The 16,393-nt window shown below is 51.2% G+C and overlaps 1 protein-coding gene across 2 annotated transcripts; it reads right to left on the minus strand.

The window, feature by feature from the left end:
* On the minus strand, positions 1-12,290 carry Peli3 (pellino E3 ubiquitin protein ligase family member 3). Of its 2 annotated transcripts, none has more exons than XM_029538754.1 (7): positions 12,210-12,290; positions 10,983-11,135; positions 7,892-8,021; positions 6,093-6,194; positions 4,831-5,025; positions 4,340-4,528; positions 1-2,864 (listed from the first exon to the last, which is right to left on the minus strand). In XM_029538754.1, the coding sequence occupies exons 2-7, from the start codon at positions 11,132-11,134 to the stop codon at positions 2,295-2,297; spliced, it is 1,338 nt and encodes a 445-aa protein (XP_029394614.1). In that variant the 5' UTR covers position 11,135; positions 12,210-12,290; the 3' UTR covers positions 1-2,294. The 2 variants fall into 2 exon arrangements, with proteins under 2 accessions (XP_029394614.1, XP_021065609.1); XM_021209950.2 differs by having other exon boundaries at positions 12,159-12,275.
* Positions 12,291-16,393: the final 4,103 nt, after the last annotated feature.

Raw genomic sequence — 16,393 nt, forward strand, 5'->3', positions numbered from 1 at the left:
ACACACACACACACACACACACACACACACACACACCAGACACACCCCACATTCTATTTTAATGGGTCATGGCTTTTCTGTATGTTTACGTCCATCTGGTAATGAAAATACTTTTTGTTTTTGTTTGTTTGAGACAGGGTCTTGCCATGTAGCCCAGGCTAGAATTGAACACACAGTCCTTCCTTAAAGCCTACCAAAATGCTGGAATTACAAGCACATGCCACCATGCTTGGCTTTAGAGACTGTCATTCCATTGAACATTCTTGGAATCTGAAGCTCCGAGCACTGGCTTCTACAACCAGCCTGAGTTCATCCTAGAGACCAGTTAAGTATGTTTTGTTTGTTCTTTCCCCCCAGAGTCTGAGATTCAACACCAGAAATGAGATCAGAATGTGTTCCCCTGCCTGGACCCCAACACAGTCTTTAGCAAGAACTGGGTAGAGTTTCATTTCTAGTGTTTTGTGGGAGGGTTGAAATGTTCCCAACAGTTCTGCCATGCTTCGCACTGTAGCTATATGACACTTAGACTACTCTGTGGTGGCTGCTTGTCAACAGCCCATCTGGTCTTTATGGCCTCAACCAGCAGCTGTGTGGCCTTGGGCACGTTCCTGTGGAATCTTCGTCTCCCTGAGGCTCTGGCTTCTGTCTTGCTCTGAGGACAACATTAGTCCTACTCTCAGAGCCACTTCCTTTTTTCCCCCCTCTATATTTTGTCTGCCTAATTTCCTGGTTTATTTTTCCTTGTATGGTCAGGGGAAAACCCCATCTTAGCCCTTGGCTCAAAGGAAGCCTGACTCACACCGGAGGCACAGGGAGGGACTCGTCACTAACTTGACTCTCATAGTCACCAAGGCCCACCAGGCCCCAGCCTAACCCTGATCCCTTCTCCTTTTTCTGCTGACCTGCATGTTGGCTATGGAGCCTTCTCTCTGCCGTCCTATGTTAGTGCCCTCACCCAGGTTGCCCTCCATACTCCATCCTATCTCTACAGTGTCTGCCATTCAAGATGTGGCTCTGTTCGCAGAGCAACCCCAGCAGGTATGTGGTAATCCGCATCTGGCAATGGTCCCCTAGGTCCCTCCTCTGTCTGGAAACCCTTGCTCACTGCTGGGGCTCTTGTGGCACTAGTCACTGAGCAAGTGGATAGCTACCTCTCTGTTCCTCAGCTTTCCCAGGAAACAGACCCTAACCTGCCTTGTCTCAGTCTTGCCCAGTCTTAGTATGACCTGAGAGGGGCGGTTGTGGCTTCCAATAACAGCTTCCAGCTAGATTATAATTCTCTCTCTGAGAACCCTAGTAGGGCCCATCTCCTTTCCTAGATCACTGTGAGGATTAAATAACAAAATCTTGGAGAAGCAGAGTCTTGGTACCTAGTGGATGCAGCTGTGGTTACTGTTAGGATGGGTGGGGCACACAGTGAATATTCAGCAATGGTAGCCCTTGTTTCAGAGATGGTGCTGGGGAGCAATGAGCCCTCCCCCAGCTTTGACTCCTGACTGTCCATAAATGAGGATCTGAATTCACCATCAGGCATAGCCACACCCCATGCTCCCCTTAATCTGTTTCTCCTGCTTCTTTACCCTGAACCTATGCAAAGAGGGTACAGTCCCCTTACCTTGTGGGCCTGGAAGATTCCAAGCCACCATGGAGGCTGAGCTCCTGTTTTACCCACCTCCATGAAGCCTCTTACTTTCCCAAACCCAGCAAGGGCTGCTCCCAAGCCCTAGAATTCCCTGATCCAAACAAACATGAAGCTGTCCACCCTCCACTAGGTAGAGAGCCTGACTGTCCATGTGTCCCCCACTTGTCACTATCCTGCCTGTACTGGAAGTCGGCAAATGCTGATCTCAGCCTGCCTGCCCACTTGTTACTTACTCACCAGGGGCTGGAGGTATTGCATGCATTCGGGACACTGGATCTTTAAGGGCAGCTGAGCAGCAAGGTTTATAGAGTAACCCACGGCAGCAGCAGGAGGGAGGAATAGTTCCTGGATTGGCAGGTTCGGGGCACAACCAATCTAAGCTGGAAGTCAGGGGCCATGGCCCCTTCATTCCCCCAGGGGCACAGTGTATGCGGCATGATGTAGGGTACTCCAGGGAGGGCAGAGGCAGGGGTGCCCTCCATCAGCCTGGGGCAGAGCTGGTGCTAAAGTCCCTATCAGTATGACTGGGATAGAGATCTCAGGGACCCTCTGAAAGGCTAGAGTCGAGGGGAGGACCACAGCTCCCTCTGAACAGCAGGAGATAGGGGACCTGGGTGGGCAGGCGAGCATGGCAGCAAGGGCCCTGGAGAGCCTAGTCCAGTGGCCCCTGGAAAATGAGGCGGACACAGCCAAGCTCACCGGTGAGCCAAGCTCCACAGAAGGGGCAGGCGGCATGGAAAGCATGGGTGCCGTGCGGCAGCGGTGTCTGAGCCCAGTAGCGGGCAGTCTTCTCAGAACAGACGTGGCCACAGGGTGCGAAAGCATGGCTGGGTGGCCCAGGGTCCAGGCAGAGACCGGCCTCCTGGCCGAGCCACAGGGGCACATAGGGTCCCACAAGGCGGCAGAGAGGACACTCTCGCTCCTGGGGGCCTCGCTCCCTCCGGCAGCCCCAGCCGTGATAGCCATGGACATGACCACAACGGACGTAGACCCAGGGTTGCTGCTTGTCGGGTGCTGTGCGGCCACGGGCTGGGCTGGGGAAAGCCAAGGTGCTGAGGCCCACAGGACACTGGGGCCGTGCTGCGTTGGCCTCCTGTCGCTGGGCCTCCAGTTGTTTCAGTGTGGGTGCCCTCAGCAACCCTGCCGGAGTGCGCCACAACAGTGTGGCCCCACACAGGTCGATGAGCGAACCGTCTTGCAGGACGTTGGACTCGTTTTCCACCTGCCGGGGGCAGCAGAAGGCCTTAGCCCAAGAGCTCTCTGGCCCTGCCAACAGGCAGCCTCACCCCAGAGAAGCCACCTATCTGGCCAGTGACATCCCCTAAAGAGAACACGGAGAACACCCTAGGCCAGCAGAGACAAGGAAGACAGATGCCCCCAAATACATACAGCCCCTTACTCTCAGCAGGGCCTGGGCTTTGGTATCTCCACAGGTCAAATCAGGGGGTCTGGCCCAAAGCAAGGATTTTTTCCAAAACGTTTTCCAAAGCTCTCCCAAAATGGCAGAAGTAGGATATGACAAAGAAAACAAATACCTTCCATGGGGAATACAGGTAATGAGCCCAAAGCGAGTGTCCCACGGGCCAAGAATCAAAGCAAGAACTCTAGAGCCAGAAAGCCTCAATTTGAACACTGACCCTGCCATTCACTTACTCAGTGTTACCAAGAAAATAATTTAACTTCTGTATCTTGGTCTCCTGGACCTCAAAGTGGCTTCCATATCTCAAGTAGGCCTTGTGAAGATTAAATAAGTCAACTGAAAAAAACATGGACCGATCGATGCCTGGTAGACAGTGGGCACATAACAAGCATATGTCTGTGTTACATTCATGTGCGTGGTTCGTTTTGTTTTGTCTCTTTCATTTCTAACTTTATGGGTATTTTGCCTGCACGTATGTCTGTGTGTTACATGCATGCCTGGTGCCCATGGAGGCCAGAAAGGGGGGTTGGATCCCCTAGACCTAGAGTTAGGGACGGCTGAAAGCCGCCATGTGGGCGCTGGGAATTAAACCTGGGTCTTCTGAAAGGACAGTGCTCTTACTACTGAGCTATCTCTCTAGCCTCTGGTCTGATTGTGAGACAGGCTCTTGCTGTGTGTGCAGGCTGGCTGAGAACTCAGTCTTCCCACGTGCTGACACCTGGGGAGAATTCTGTGGTCCAGTCAATGAACAGAGCTATACGGTGCTATGTTTTTTCCTAGAACTTACTCCCAGCTCAAAAGCATCAAAGGGGCACTTCTGGACCAGCAGTGTAAGAACTACTCCAAAGGCCCTTTTACTCCTGCTGGGAGAGAATAACACCCTCCCCAAATGTGACAGACACACTTGAGTTGCCAACACTCTGGGGCTATACACTGCTCATGCACAGGCCAAGTGTCATCCTTGGAAGATGGTGTGATGTTCTAAGCTGCTGGCAGCCTCAGAGCCATTTGGTTCCACACAGTGCATTTGCATGGCTGTGTTTCATATCACCTGCTGCATCCCAGCAGTCTAAAAGCATCCCTAGGGACCTTGCTGTAGTCCTGTCTGTGGAGTAAGTGACAAGAGTGGGGAACTGTCTGACCCTGGGGCTCACCGAGCAGAGCACAGTGGAACTCTCTTGGAGAGAAGCGCTGTAGATCATCTCCCAGTGTGGAAAGGCAAGGAACTGATGATGGGGGCCTGGGAAGGGTGGGGAGACATGGAGGAGGCTACCTACCAGCTTCCCCCGCTGCTGAGCTGACCGGCTATCCCGCAGTGTGTACACATTCCCGCAGACAGAAATCTCCCTCCAGACACCTGGGGCAGAGTCCTCAGAGAAGCCACCTGCTGGGTGCATCACCAGAACCCCGTTGGTTGTCAAGCCGTCCATCAGACCATCAGGAGTCCTCCACTTGGCTGCCCGCTCCTAGGACCATATGAAGGATAAGCTCACAACTCCAAGAGTTCCCAAAAGGCTGCATGTCAGAGATGGTATATGCCCCCACCCCTTCGAGATCTGGGGTTTCCCAGAGAGTATTTCAGGTCCTGGGTACCACCTGACCCTTTGTTCTTCCCTTTGCTTCTTCAAAAAATGGGCTGCTAAGCCTTATGGGAGAGTAAAGCGGAGGGCTATGCACTGGTCCGTCACTCCAGGATGCAGCATCTCCCCAGCCTCCTCCCCTCGGCTCTCTCTGTTGAAGGGCTAGTCCTACTGGGGGAATCACTCACTCCAAGAAAAATGTTGCTAGAGGCATCAAAGCCAGCAGCGTAGATTCGGGCAGTATAGGGTGGCCGGCGGTCACAGAGGATTCTGCAGGCATAGCGGGAGATGGTACTTTGGGCAGAAGGGCCCTCTGTGGCCCCTCCACCAGGAGATGTGTCTGTTACCACGAAGTCAATCATGTTTTCAGTAGAGCGGCCAATCTATAAGGAAAGGAGGGCCAGAACACATGCACAGGCAAATTTCACAGTGCTCTGACCCATGGTCTCAGCAGCTACCAAAAGATGAAGATGCTAGTCCTAAAGAGAATAGTGCACACTGCAACTCTCAGAGTCTAGACCCTGTGGCTTGCATGCAGTTCTCTTACATGTGACCAGTTGTGGTATGGACCAACTTCTGCTCTGTGGCCCCACAGCTCTGAGAAACACCCTCACTCTGCTTCTGCCTCCATGTCCTGGGATTAAAGTTGTGTATATCACCACCCGGCTCTTGTTGCTGGTTTGTGTGTGTGTGTGTGTGTGTGTGTGTGTGTGTGTGTGTGTGTGTTTTGTTGTTAAACACTGTGTAGCCTGCACTGGCTACGAATTTGCTATGGATAGCAGCAGGCTAGCTTCAAATTCACTTATCTCTACCTCCCAAGTGCTAGCATTAAAGGTGTAAGCTACCACACACTGCTCATTATGTTTGCATATGTATGTGCTTCTGAGTGACTTTATTGCACTACATGTGTGCAAGCACCTATGTAGGCCAGAGGGCATGGGCTCCCCGGGAACTGAGTCACAGGCAGCTATAAGCCAGGAGATGTAGGTGCTGAGAACTGAACCCGAGTCCTTTGCAAGAGCAAGAAGTGCTCTTAACTTCTAACCTAGCTCTCTAGGCCTAAGCTACGCATTTTAGGTACAAGACCTCAGCCACTCTTCTCGTGGGGGGAGACTACTATGGGCCTCATTTTACAGATGAGGCAAACAAGACTCAGAGATGTTAAACGACTCCTGCCCAAAGTCACCCAATGCTAAGTGCACAGAGCTAGCACCTAAACGAGGCATGATGAGGCTCCCCCTATACTCTGAACTGCAAAGCCCTAGAGCCTCCTGCCCTTTAGAAGTCTTGACTCTGAGGGCTGCTGACTTGGTATTGACTGCAAAGTCGGCCACCCAGTCTAAGACATCCTACTTTCCATCTGAAGAGCAATCCACCACAGTGAGTGCTCAGAAACATCTTTCCCTGACCCTGAACACCTGCAGAGCAGAGGTTGGGGGGCTGGACATACCTGAAACATGTCTTTGTCGCTGTCATGTGTGTACTCCACTATGACTGAGTGGCTCCGGGACAGTGTGTATGAGATGCTGTGCTGGCCTCGGTTACTCAGGGCCTGGTAGAGAGAAGGCAGTCACTTCCCAGGGTACAGGAGAGGTGTAAACTTCTGAGCCAGAGGCCAGCTCCAGGCCCAACAGCCCCTCCCAGGAAGGGGCAGCTCCGGCCTGTACAGAGGAGACTTGTATAAAAGGAGCTCTTAGCTGGTTCTCTTGTTTAATCCTTCAGTTACTTCAAAAAAAAAAAAAAAGAGTGCCTACTGTCCCATTTTTACAGTTGGAAGTTACAAGTCAGAGAGGAGAACTGGCCCTCAGTCACACAGCTGCAAACAGCAGAGACTTAACTTCCACACTAACTCTCTAAAGCCAAAGGTTTCTCTATGCTACTGTGTGTAGGAGCTGTTCTTAGCTGTCAGTGTTTGGAATGAACTAAAACCCAATGAATGGGCACACCTGCGAGGGGTTTTTGCTTCACTAAATCATTTGACGTGGTGAGACCTACTTCAAATCTGGATATCTGAGGTAGGAAGACATTCCTTTAATCAAGATCTTATCAAGGGGGAAAACCCACCTTTAATCTGGACTACACCTTCTACCGGCTGCCTATCCAGCAAGGACACAGAGGAAGGAAGTTCTCTTTCTGCCTGCCTGCTTTCCCTCCTCCTAGCAGGTCCATTCCTTCACTGGCGTTACAGTCCACTTTTTTGAGATTCGGGTGTATATTCAGGTGAAGACCAGCTGAGACATTCATCCATCCTTACACACTGAACAACTACTGGATTCTTGGCCCTCCCATTGGCAGACAGCCATTGTTAGATTAGCTGGACCACAGCCTGTAAGCTATTCTAATAAATCCCCCCCATAGACCGACACAAACAGAGAAAGACATACAGGCAGACAGGGATTCATTCTGTACGTTCTATTTCTCTAGAGAACCCTAATACATTGTGTGACGTCACATCCCACTCTCGGAGCCTCGGCTACCTCTAAAATAATGCCGATAGGTGCTAGAGAGATGACTCAGTGATTAGGATCGCTGGCTGCTCTCGCAGTGGACCCTGGCTTGAGTCCTAACCCCCATATGGCAGCTTACAAGGCTTTCTGTCTCCAAACCCATACTGACTTCTGGCCTCCACAGGCACTGCATGCTTATAGTGCATAGACATTCATGCAGGCAAACATCTATATACATAAAAATAAATTTTAAAATTTTTAATAAGTAAAACATCTAACCAACAGATGGGGTAGGGCAGCCAAGGAAGTATTTGAAAGGCTGTTAGGGGTTGGGCACTCTGCAGAGGGTGTCTATTATCACCATTTTGGGGTGTATCTGTTCTGTGGTACATGTGCATGCGTGTGCATGGGTGTGCCCACAGAGGCCATTGGGTGTCTGCCATTACCCTGATTTATGTCTGTCACTGAACCTGGAGCTTGTGGTTTTGGGTTAGGATGAGAGCCAGCAAGCCCCAGCTAACCTCCTGTCTTTGCCCTCAACTGTCCTAGGGTTATAGCCACACGTGCTTTTAATTGGCGAGTGCTGGGGTTCCAGACTCAAATCCTCGTGCTTGCACAGCAAGCCCTCCTACCCTACTGAGCCATCATCTCTCCAGACCCATCAGCACCATTTCCTGAGTAATGACCCAGTGGGCTCCCCTGCTCCACGAAGGCCATGGCAGGTGGGTCCAGGGACATGGAAGACCTAGATCTGGGCACAAAGGACAGGATGGCATTCAGTCCACCGGGAGGGGCGGCTTGCCTTGGAGACGAGTGGTGTGGAGATGTGGTGCATGACATCTGGCTTCACTCCGTTGGCATGTGGCCGGCGGCTCAGTGCCAGGCGGCTTCGGCGGCGGCCCTTGTCTCCGCTTGCCAGACACCCATTGTAGCTGTGGATGTGGTGGTGAAGAGATGGTGGAAGGAGAGAAAGGAGGACAGAGTGAGCCCATAAGAGACCTGAAGGAAACTGCCAATTTGGGGCAGACCCTACCTTGATGAACAAGGACTAGAACCATCGAAAGCTGGAAAAGTCTGCAATAGCAAATGGCTGAATTGAGGGGTAGCAGGTGGGGGGGGTCCCCCCTTCAAAGGGCCACGTGTCCCCTGCATGCCTCGGCTGTAACAGCAAGTGCTAGGGTGGTAGAGCTGATGCACCACAGCCACGCTCAGTGGAGGGAGGGACTCAGCTTCTCAGGGAACCCAGGCACCACCTGCCATGACCCGGGCACAAGTCAAGCACACGCAAGGCCCAGTGGGAGGAGGTGGGAATAATCCCAGAATCAGGATTCCGGGAGAGGGAGCACCTATGTTGGGCCTTGAAGAAGTGTAAAAACTTCATCTGCAGCAAAGGAGCTTTCATCACACGATGCCCGTAAATGACCAAGAAGAAGAAAACAGCTTCTAACTCCACTCCTCTTTATCTCCACGTGTGTCTAATTTCCACCTTCCTTTCTGGCTTTTATTTAGGGGGGAATGACCATGAGAAGCAAGGCTGAGGTGAGCCATTGCCTTGATGGCTGCTGGGGAAGGCTGCCTCTGTTCCTGGTCCTTCGTGTTTTTAATTACCTAATGGAATCTGCAGAATGTCCTGCCAGGCAAGTGTCTTTCTTCCTACTTTATAAATTAAACAAGTGAAGGCCCAGGGAGGTAAAATGAGTTGTCTCAAGCTAAGAAGCAAAGACAATAACAGCAGCAGCAACAACAACAATAACAACAACAAAAGGCCGGACTGTGGTCACTGGATTGTAGTCACACTCGCCGAGATTTGCCAAAAATTACTGGGTTCTGAGCCAAGGCCCTGAGACTGGCAGGGATCAGTGAGACTAGGATTTAGTGACCTGGGTGGTATAGTGATAAGAATAACAAGCTAAGAATGCTTTTCTCTAAGTAGTGGAGAGTCACAGAAAGCTTTGGAGAAGGACAGAGGCAGTGGCTGAGCCTAGGGCTGGGGGTGTAGCTCAGTGGGTAGAGCGCTTGCCTAGCATGAACAACACCCTGAGTTCCATTCCCAGTACCACATACTGCAGTCTGGTGGCACATGCCTGTAATCCCAGCACTTGGGAGGAATAAAGATCAGGAGCTCAAGGTCATCTTCAGCTACATAGGGAGAATGATGGCAACCAGCATGAGCTCTGAGAGACCCTGTCCCAAAAAGGGGGAAAGAAGATGCCAAATATGGGACCAGTTAGAATCTCCTGGTGAGTTTGTTTAAATCCATGTTCTCTAGACCCATCCAGAGTTTCTGCCTCTGGAGGTATAGGGTTCCTCTCTCTATCTCCTATTTTCTTTTCTCTCTTCTCTCTCTTTTGCTCCCTCTCTCTTCTTTTTGTTGATTTTAGGGACAAGGTCTCAGGCAACCCCGGTTGCTCCCTCCTGAGTACTGGGATTATAGGTGTGTGCACCACACCGGACTATGTGTGATTTCCATGTGTTCCCCCAGTAGCTCTGTACACAGTGAGGCTTCCCTCCTCCTCTTAGGACAGAGAGCTGCCTTCACCCAGATAGAAACACAGCCCTTCCCTCTGTCAGGATGTGAAGCAGCTGCTCTTCAGACACAAGCTCCTCCATGAGGGACATCTCATTTGCCCTTGTGAGCACCTCTCACGTACCAGTAGCAGCAAGCCTAGAGGGAGATAGGCCAGGATGCAGGCTGAGGGCTCCCAGGAGCCTGGCACACATCCACTCTTCAACTCATCACACAACCTCTATAAAATGGAGCTCATCTGTCAGAACCTACTTGGAATGTTGATTTTGAGAACTAAACAAGATAAAGTGCTTTAAAATGCTTGACGGAGTTTGCCACACTTATAGCAAGGTCTTGATATGAGTTGGCTATCGTGGGTATTTGAAAAAAGGCAAGGTGGCACATAAAAGTCACCAAGTGACAGCCATTGCTACATATTTAATCTTCATCATGATCTGACAGCTGATGAGCAGAGGGAGACACATCTGTGTCTGGGGGAAGGGTTTCATGGAAGTCGCAGGTATCCAAGCAGGCAAAGACCAGGACAAGTCCCATCAATTTCTCTGTAATAACCTCCATTTTCTCATCTGTAACATGGGGATGAGCTGCAGTTTAGTGATAGTGTGCTAGATCTACAATTAAAAAGATCTAGGTTCAAATCCCAACCCTCCCATTTATGAGCTGTGTGCTCTTGGACCAGTCACTTCCCCTCTCTGAGCCTCATTTACCTCATCTCCTTCCTCACAGCATCTTTGTGAGGATTGAAATGAAGTAATGTCCATGACTTGGTACTACCTGCCTCCCACATGCTTGGTATGTGCTGGGTACCAGTCTATGTACTTTACAAAAATCTCTTCCCCCTTTCTTTCTTTCAGTAAGCTTTGGAAGGTTGGTATCAATCCTGTCTTCAAAACGGGGACACAAAGGCACAGGAAAGTTTGACAACTTGCTGAAATAGAATTGGAACCAAGCAGTTTTGTGCAGAATCAGAATTCTTTATCCCACACTTACACATAGTAGGTGTTTACAGACTCTTTTTCTGCTATTCTTTTTCTTAGCTGATTACAAACTGTTTTAAGAATTGCCTCTGGCTGCTTGTTGTAGTGTACGCCTCTAATCCCAGTACTCGGGAGGCAGAGGCAGGTGGATCTCCGAGTTCAAGGCTACCCTGGTCTACTGATCAAGTTCCAGGCCCAGGCTATATACATAGAGAAACCCTGTCTCCAAAACAAAACAACAGAAATGGGTTTGATCACTTTTGTTCTTCATCTGAGAAAGTGACAAGAAGCAGAGAGTCCTGGGGAGAGCAGCCGGTGCACACTGTTATCTTGGCTGACCCGAGGGGGCAGTTACCCAAGCCCATCACTCCTGGACTAGGGAGGCTCACCCCAGAACGATGAGTTCACCATACTTGATGGGTTCCTCGCCTGCCAGTGCTTCTTCACCAGGAGAAGAGAGGATGCAAGAGCCCTTGTTCCCAGGGTGCTGGAGGTCTGAGGTTCGGGGGGATCCCACTTCAGGGTTTCCTTCCAACACCATTCTGAGCAGAGCAGGAGAAGAGAAAAGAACTTTGCAACTTCCCACCCCAGCTCCTCTCAGGCTCTGGCTAGACGCAAGGCAAGAGTGGTCCGTCAACACTTGTTATTATAACTACTTCCTTTCCCCCAAATGGTGAAGTTGCTGGGACACCAAGGAGGGAGACTGGTGAGACAAGACCAGGAAAGAAATGGCAAAGTCAGAGTCAGAGTGTTTGGTTGGTTAGAGCAATATACCAACTTCGGATGGAATGTGTTTGGCAGAGGGGCAGCCAGGACTTAAGAAGCCTTACTTACCTCTAGACTCAATTCCTGGCTTAAGCTCTTAACCCCAAGACCTCAGCTAATCCCTGTCAGGTTCTTGGTTGCAGGTCTAGGCCTCTGTCAGTCTGTCTGTTTTCAATGACTCCCTGTCCTCCCAGCATATCCTTTTCTGCCTGTTCTCTCCCCACTCCGCTCCCGACTTCTATCCTTCCTCTGTCTGCCTTTCTCTTACCACCCACCTGACTCAGTCTCCCTATCTTAGCCTGGCAATGCAGGCAGACCTCTAGATCCCTCCCTCCCTCCCTCCCTCCCTCCCTCAGGTGTCTGTCTGCGGTCCTCAGGCCGCTTAGGTCTCTGGAGGCCTGTGGAGGCGGCGCTCCCCAGTCGGGCACCCCCTGCAGCAGAGCCAGTCGCCCGCAGGCTGCCTACTTAACAACCCCAACGTTGGAAGGTCTGCGCAGAGGCAGGCCTGCACCCCGTGCTCGGGAAGGGCACAATGACAGCATACGCAGATACACACCAGGCAGCCCCTCACAAATACGCGCGCGCACGCTGTCAGTCCCGTACACCCCTAGCACCGCGGGCAGTGCCTAGACTGGCACAGCATACCCAAGAACTGCTACGGCAGAGACGCGCCTACGCGCTAACAGCCACAGGCGCCAGCCCTCAGACCCGCTCCCTTAACCCCGCCACCCCCAGATACTCAAACACGCCCCCAGCGCACGCCCAACACAGTCCCCCGCCCCCCACCTCGCCAGCCTCACCTGGCGGCGTTCTGGGGCTCTCTGTGCACTGCTGGCCCCCACCCGCCTCACCTCTACTGCGCCCCGGGACTGCTGCGGCGGGATGGGCCCGGCCCGCGGCTGCTCCGTGCAGCCTTGTCACGGGGACACCCGGGGCCCGGAGGAGGGAGGGAGGGATGTGCACACAAACCTCCACGCCCCACCCCTTGCCCCACGCCCCGCCCCGTCTCCGCCCCAGAGGCCCCGCCTTACCGCGAGGCTCCGCCCCCTGCGGCTTAGCCTGGCCATAGTCTGTGAAGCCAAAGAGGTTTTCAGGAACCGAAACCCCTTTCTGAGTCCCGCCCCTGGAACCAAAGAAGTTCCACTCGCGATTCCCACGGAGGGAGTTCCAATCCTTTCCTGGCTGGTTGAGGGACTCCCCTTGGTTTACAAGACCTCTCTCTTATTCCAGGCTCCGGACACCTCACCCTCATTCTGGGGTCTCCTGGGGTCTCCCCGAGACCGGAGCCTCCTTTCACACAGTAATCTAGAGGCTCCTTTTCCCAACCTAAGACTGGCGACTCCCCACCTCCTGCTCCAAGACCCCGCCTCCCTTATGGGGGAAACCTCGGAATTACAGAGAGGTCCAGAGCAAACAGAGGGAAGGAAACTACTAGAAGAGGCAGAGGAAGGTGCGTCACCCGTGGAGGCTGAGGAAAGCCACTGCGTTTGTCTCAGGTGCAGATCTGTCTTTCAGTTCAGCTCGAAACCACTTTCTCTCTGTGCAACCATCAGTGAACCTCCTTGGTGACCAGAGACGCTCTCCCCTCCCAACAGCATGCTCCTATCCTTTGCAAAGCCTCAAAGGAAAGCCGACATTGGGGTGCTCGGTCCCTCAGGGCCACAGGCTTTTTTCTGTCAGTACCAGGCTCTCTGGGTTGAATTTGAACAAATTAAGTCCTGTAATCCCTGGGAGGCGGGTACAATAACTGTGTCCCATCACCCCAGCCCCCGACGCCACGAAACAGATTTACAGAAATGGCTTGCTAAAAAGGAACCCAGAGAGGATCTGGCCCATGGCTTCATACAGCTTGGTAAGCACTTTATCACTGACCAACATCTCCAGCCCTTGAACGGATCACTTTATTATTATTATTATTTTAAATCTATTTTCATGTATGTGAGTATTTTGCTTCCGTGTATGGTTGTGCACCACTTGTATGCCTGTCTGGTGCCAGCAGAGGCCAGAAACTCGAATTTCCTGGGACTGGAGTTACAAATAGTTGTGAACCACCATGTCAGGTGCTAAGAATCTGTTCGAAAGCCAGCCTGGTCTACACAGAGAAACCCTGTCTCAAAAAAAAAAAAAGAAAACAAAACAAAACCCAGGCCCTCTGAAAGAGCAAGCAGCCATTGCACTTAGCCACCGAGCCATCTCTCTAACCCCCTTCCTTTGTTTGCTTGTTTGTTTGTTTTGAGATAGGGGGTCTCACTGTATACCCCTGAATGGCCTGGAACTCATCATGTACATCATCAGGCTAGCCTCCTGAGTAGCCCACAGAGACCTGCTTTCCTCTGCTTCCTAAAAGCTGGAGTTAAAAACAAAGGCCGCCAAACCTGACGAACTCCTGACTTTGAAAGCTGCCATGAACTAGAGATGGAAGGATAAAGACTCAGTAGTGCAACCACCAAGCCCAGACACTATTGCGGATGCCAGCAAGAGCCTGCTCACAGGAGCCTGATACAGCTGTCTCCTGGGAGGCTCTGCCAGTGCCTGACTAATACAGACGTGGATGCTCACAGTCATCCATTAGACGGAGCACAGGGTCCCCAATGAAAGAGCTAGAGAAAGTACCCAAGGAGCTAAAGGGGTTTGCAGCCCCATAGGAAAAACAACAATATGAATTAACCAGTAACCCCAAAACTCCCTGGGACTAAACCACCAATCAAAGAAAACACACGGAGAGACTCATGGCTCTAGTTGCATATGTAGCAGAGGATGGCCTAGTTGGTCATCAATGGGAGGAGAGGTCCTTGGTTCTGTGAAGGCTCTAAGACCCAGTATAGGGGAATGCCAGGACCAGGAAGCAGGAGTGGGTGGGTTGGTGAACAGGGGGAGGGGGAAGGGATAGGGGATTTTCAGAGGAAAACCTAGGAAAGGGGATAACATTTGAAATGTAAATAAAGAAAATATAATAATAATAATAATAATAATAATAATAATAATAGGGCTGGTGAGATGGCTCAGTGGGTAAGAGCACCCGACTGCTCTTCCGAAGGTCCGGAGTTCAAATCCCAGCAACCACATGGTGGCTCATAACCATCCNTAACAAGANCTGACNCCCTCTTCTGGAGTGTCTGAAGACAGCTACAGTGTACTTACATATAATAAATAAATAAATAAATCTTAAAAAAAAAAAAGAAAGAAAAGAAATGTGTTTTATGAGGAAATCAAGGACCTGTGCACAGAGGACATGGCCTGTGACTTCTGCTGCAGAGGATGAGTGGAAGTTGGCCCACTCATTCCTAAAAGGGAGCAAATGCAATCTCACCCCCAAACTCCCAGACTCTCTAAGTCCCACACCCACTCCACCAACTCCCTGCCTAAGAACACGTAAAAACACCAACTGCCTTGCCAACTGTTTTGAGGTCCAGCAGCCAAAGAAACTCAATCATTGGTCATACAGGAACCTCCTTGATGCCACCCGGAAGGCCACACAAGTCCCTCACTGGACACTCAGTCACACAGGAACCTCCTCGATGCCACCCGGATGCCACACAAATCCCTCACTGGAGGATGGTTTCAATGCTGAAGGCCTGTACTATGGAGGCAGTCCTCCTTCTGTATCCTAACACTGTCTGCCCGAGAAGGCCCTCATGACCATGTACTGACCTATTATTATTCAGTTTACATAGAGGAAATGGGGGCCCAGAGAGGGAGGGATGATTGCTTCAGGTTTCACAAGTCAGAGCCAACAACTGAAACTCCCATTGTTACCACCTAACAGTAAAGGACTGAGAGTTTGCCAAGACTCAAAGGTTTCTTCTGGGCTACAGTTTCCGGGTCCACCTGATACGCGCCTGGTCCAGGTGGGAAGCAGAAGGGCTCCAACACCACCAGTTTTATTGCAGCGTTCAAGAGGTATCAGCGAGTGTGGATTTCTGTTCATTCAAAGCCATCGTGGTCTACACAGTGAGTTCCAGGCCAGCCAGTTCCAGGGTTACAAATGAGATGCTGTCTCAAGACAAAACGGGTCTAGAGAGATGGCTTAGCAGTCTAGCTCTCAGCGCCAACATAAGGCAGCTCACCACAGCTGCTATCTCGAGTGCCAGGAGATCTTACACCCTGTTAAGGCCTCTGTGGGCACTTGCATGCGTGTGGACATATGTTCACACACGGACACGTAAAATAAAATAAATCTTTTTGAAAAAAATAAAGATCACAGCAAACAAAAAGCAACAGCAGCAAACTCCAGGTTGGGCATTTGGGAAAGACAAGGGAGAACTGAATGACCTTCCCTTAAGCCTGTGCTGGAGGCCAAAGGGTAGGCTTGGAAAAGACAGGCTCCTCAGATGGATCTGGGGGTACAAAGCAGAGGCCTTACATGCCAGCAAGCATCCATAGGGTCGGAGTGACTGCAGTGTATGCACTTTGTGCCGTGGCCACCACAGCTAATCAAGGTATTAGTGACATACATGGGAGAGCCTTGGAATTTATATGCTTCGGAGAGGGGTCCATAAGGGACTCACAGCCGAGAAGAAGGCCCAGCATACCTGGATTTGACAAGCAAAGCAGCAAAATGCAAGTATCTCTGTAGACTCTAACATGGAAGACAGCTTGAGACACTGGTGTGGGGCCTCTGGCTCCCCACAGTGCTATGACTCTAGGGAATCATCCTGAGATCAGCGAGGTTGTCACAAGTATGAGAGAAGATGAATGGCTCCAGGCTGGGCTGAGGGGCTGGGGAGAGGGCTCACGGTCAAGAGCACTTGTTGTTCTTGCAGAGGACCCAAGTTCAGTTCCCAGAACCCATGTTATGGCTCACAACCATCAGTAACTTGAGTTCCAAGGGACTCAGGGTCCTCTTCTGCTCTTTACAGGCACCAGATGTGTTTGTGCACACAGATGTGTTTGTGGTGCACATACATGCGTGCANGCAAAACACTCATACACATAAAAATAAATAAACCAAAAATTTATTGCGGGGATTTCAGGGGTGCCACTTGGCGTTTAAGAATAAAAGCATGGAGGGCTGGTGAGATGGCTCAGTGGGTAA

The sequence above is a fragment of the Mus pahari genome, chromosome 1 (assembly GCF_900095145.1).
Source record: "Mus pahari chromosome 1, PAHARI_EIJ_v1.1, whole genome shotgun sequence".
NCBI lineage: Eukaryota > Metazoa > Chordata > Mammalia > Rodentia > Muridae > Mus > Mus pahari.

Excerpts from the sequence above, each read along its gene's own strand:
- Peli3 (XM_029538754.1), bottom strand. The coding sequence starts at position 11,134 with ATGGTGTTGGAAGGAAACCCTGAAGTGGGATCCCCCCGAACCTCAGAC. Across the intron at positions 5,026-6,092 it reads GCGACAAAGACATGTTTCAG|ATTGGCCGCTCTACTGAAAA; the intron begins GTATGTCCAGCC and ends CTTTCCTTATAG. Across the intron at positions 4,529-4,830 it reads CTAGCAACATTTTTCTTGGA|GAGCGGGCAGCCAAGTGGAG; the intron begins GTGAGTGATTCC and ends ATATGGTCCTAG.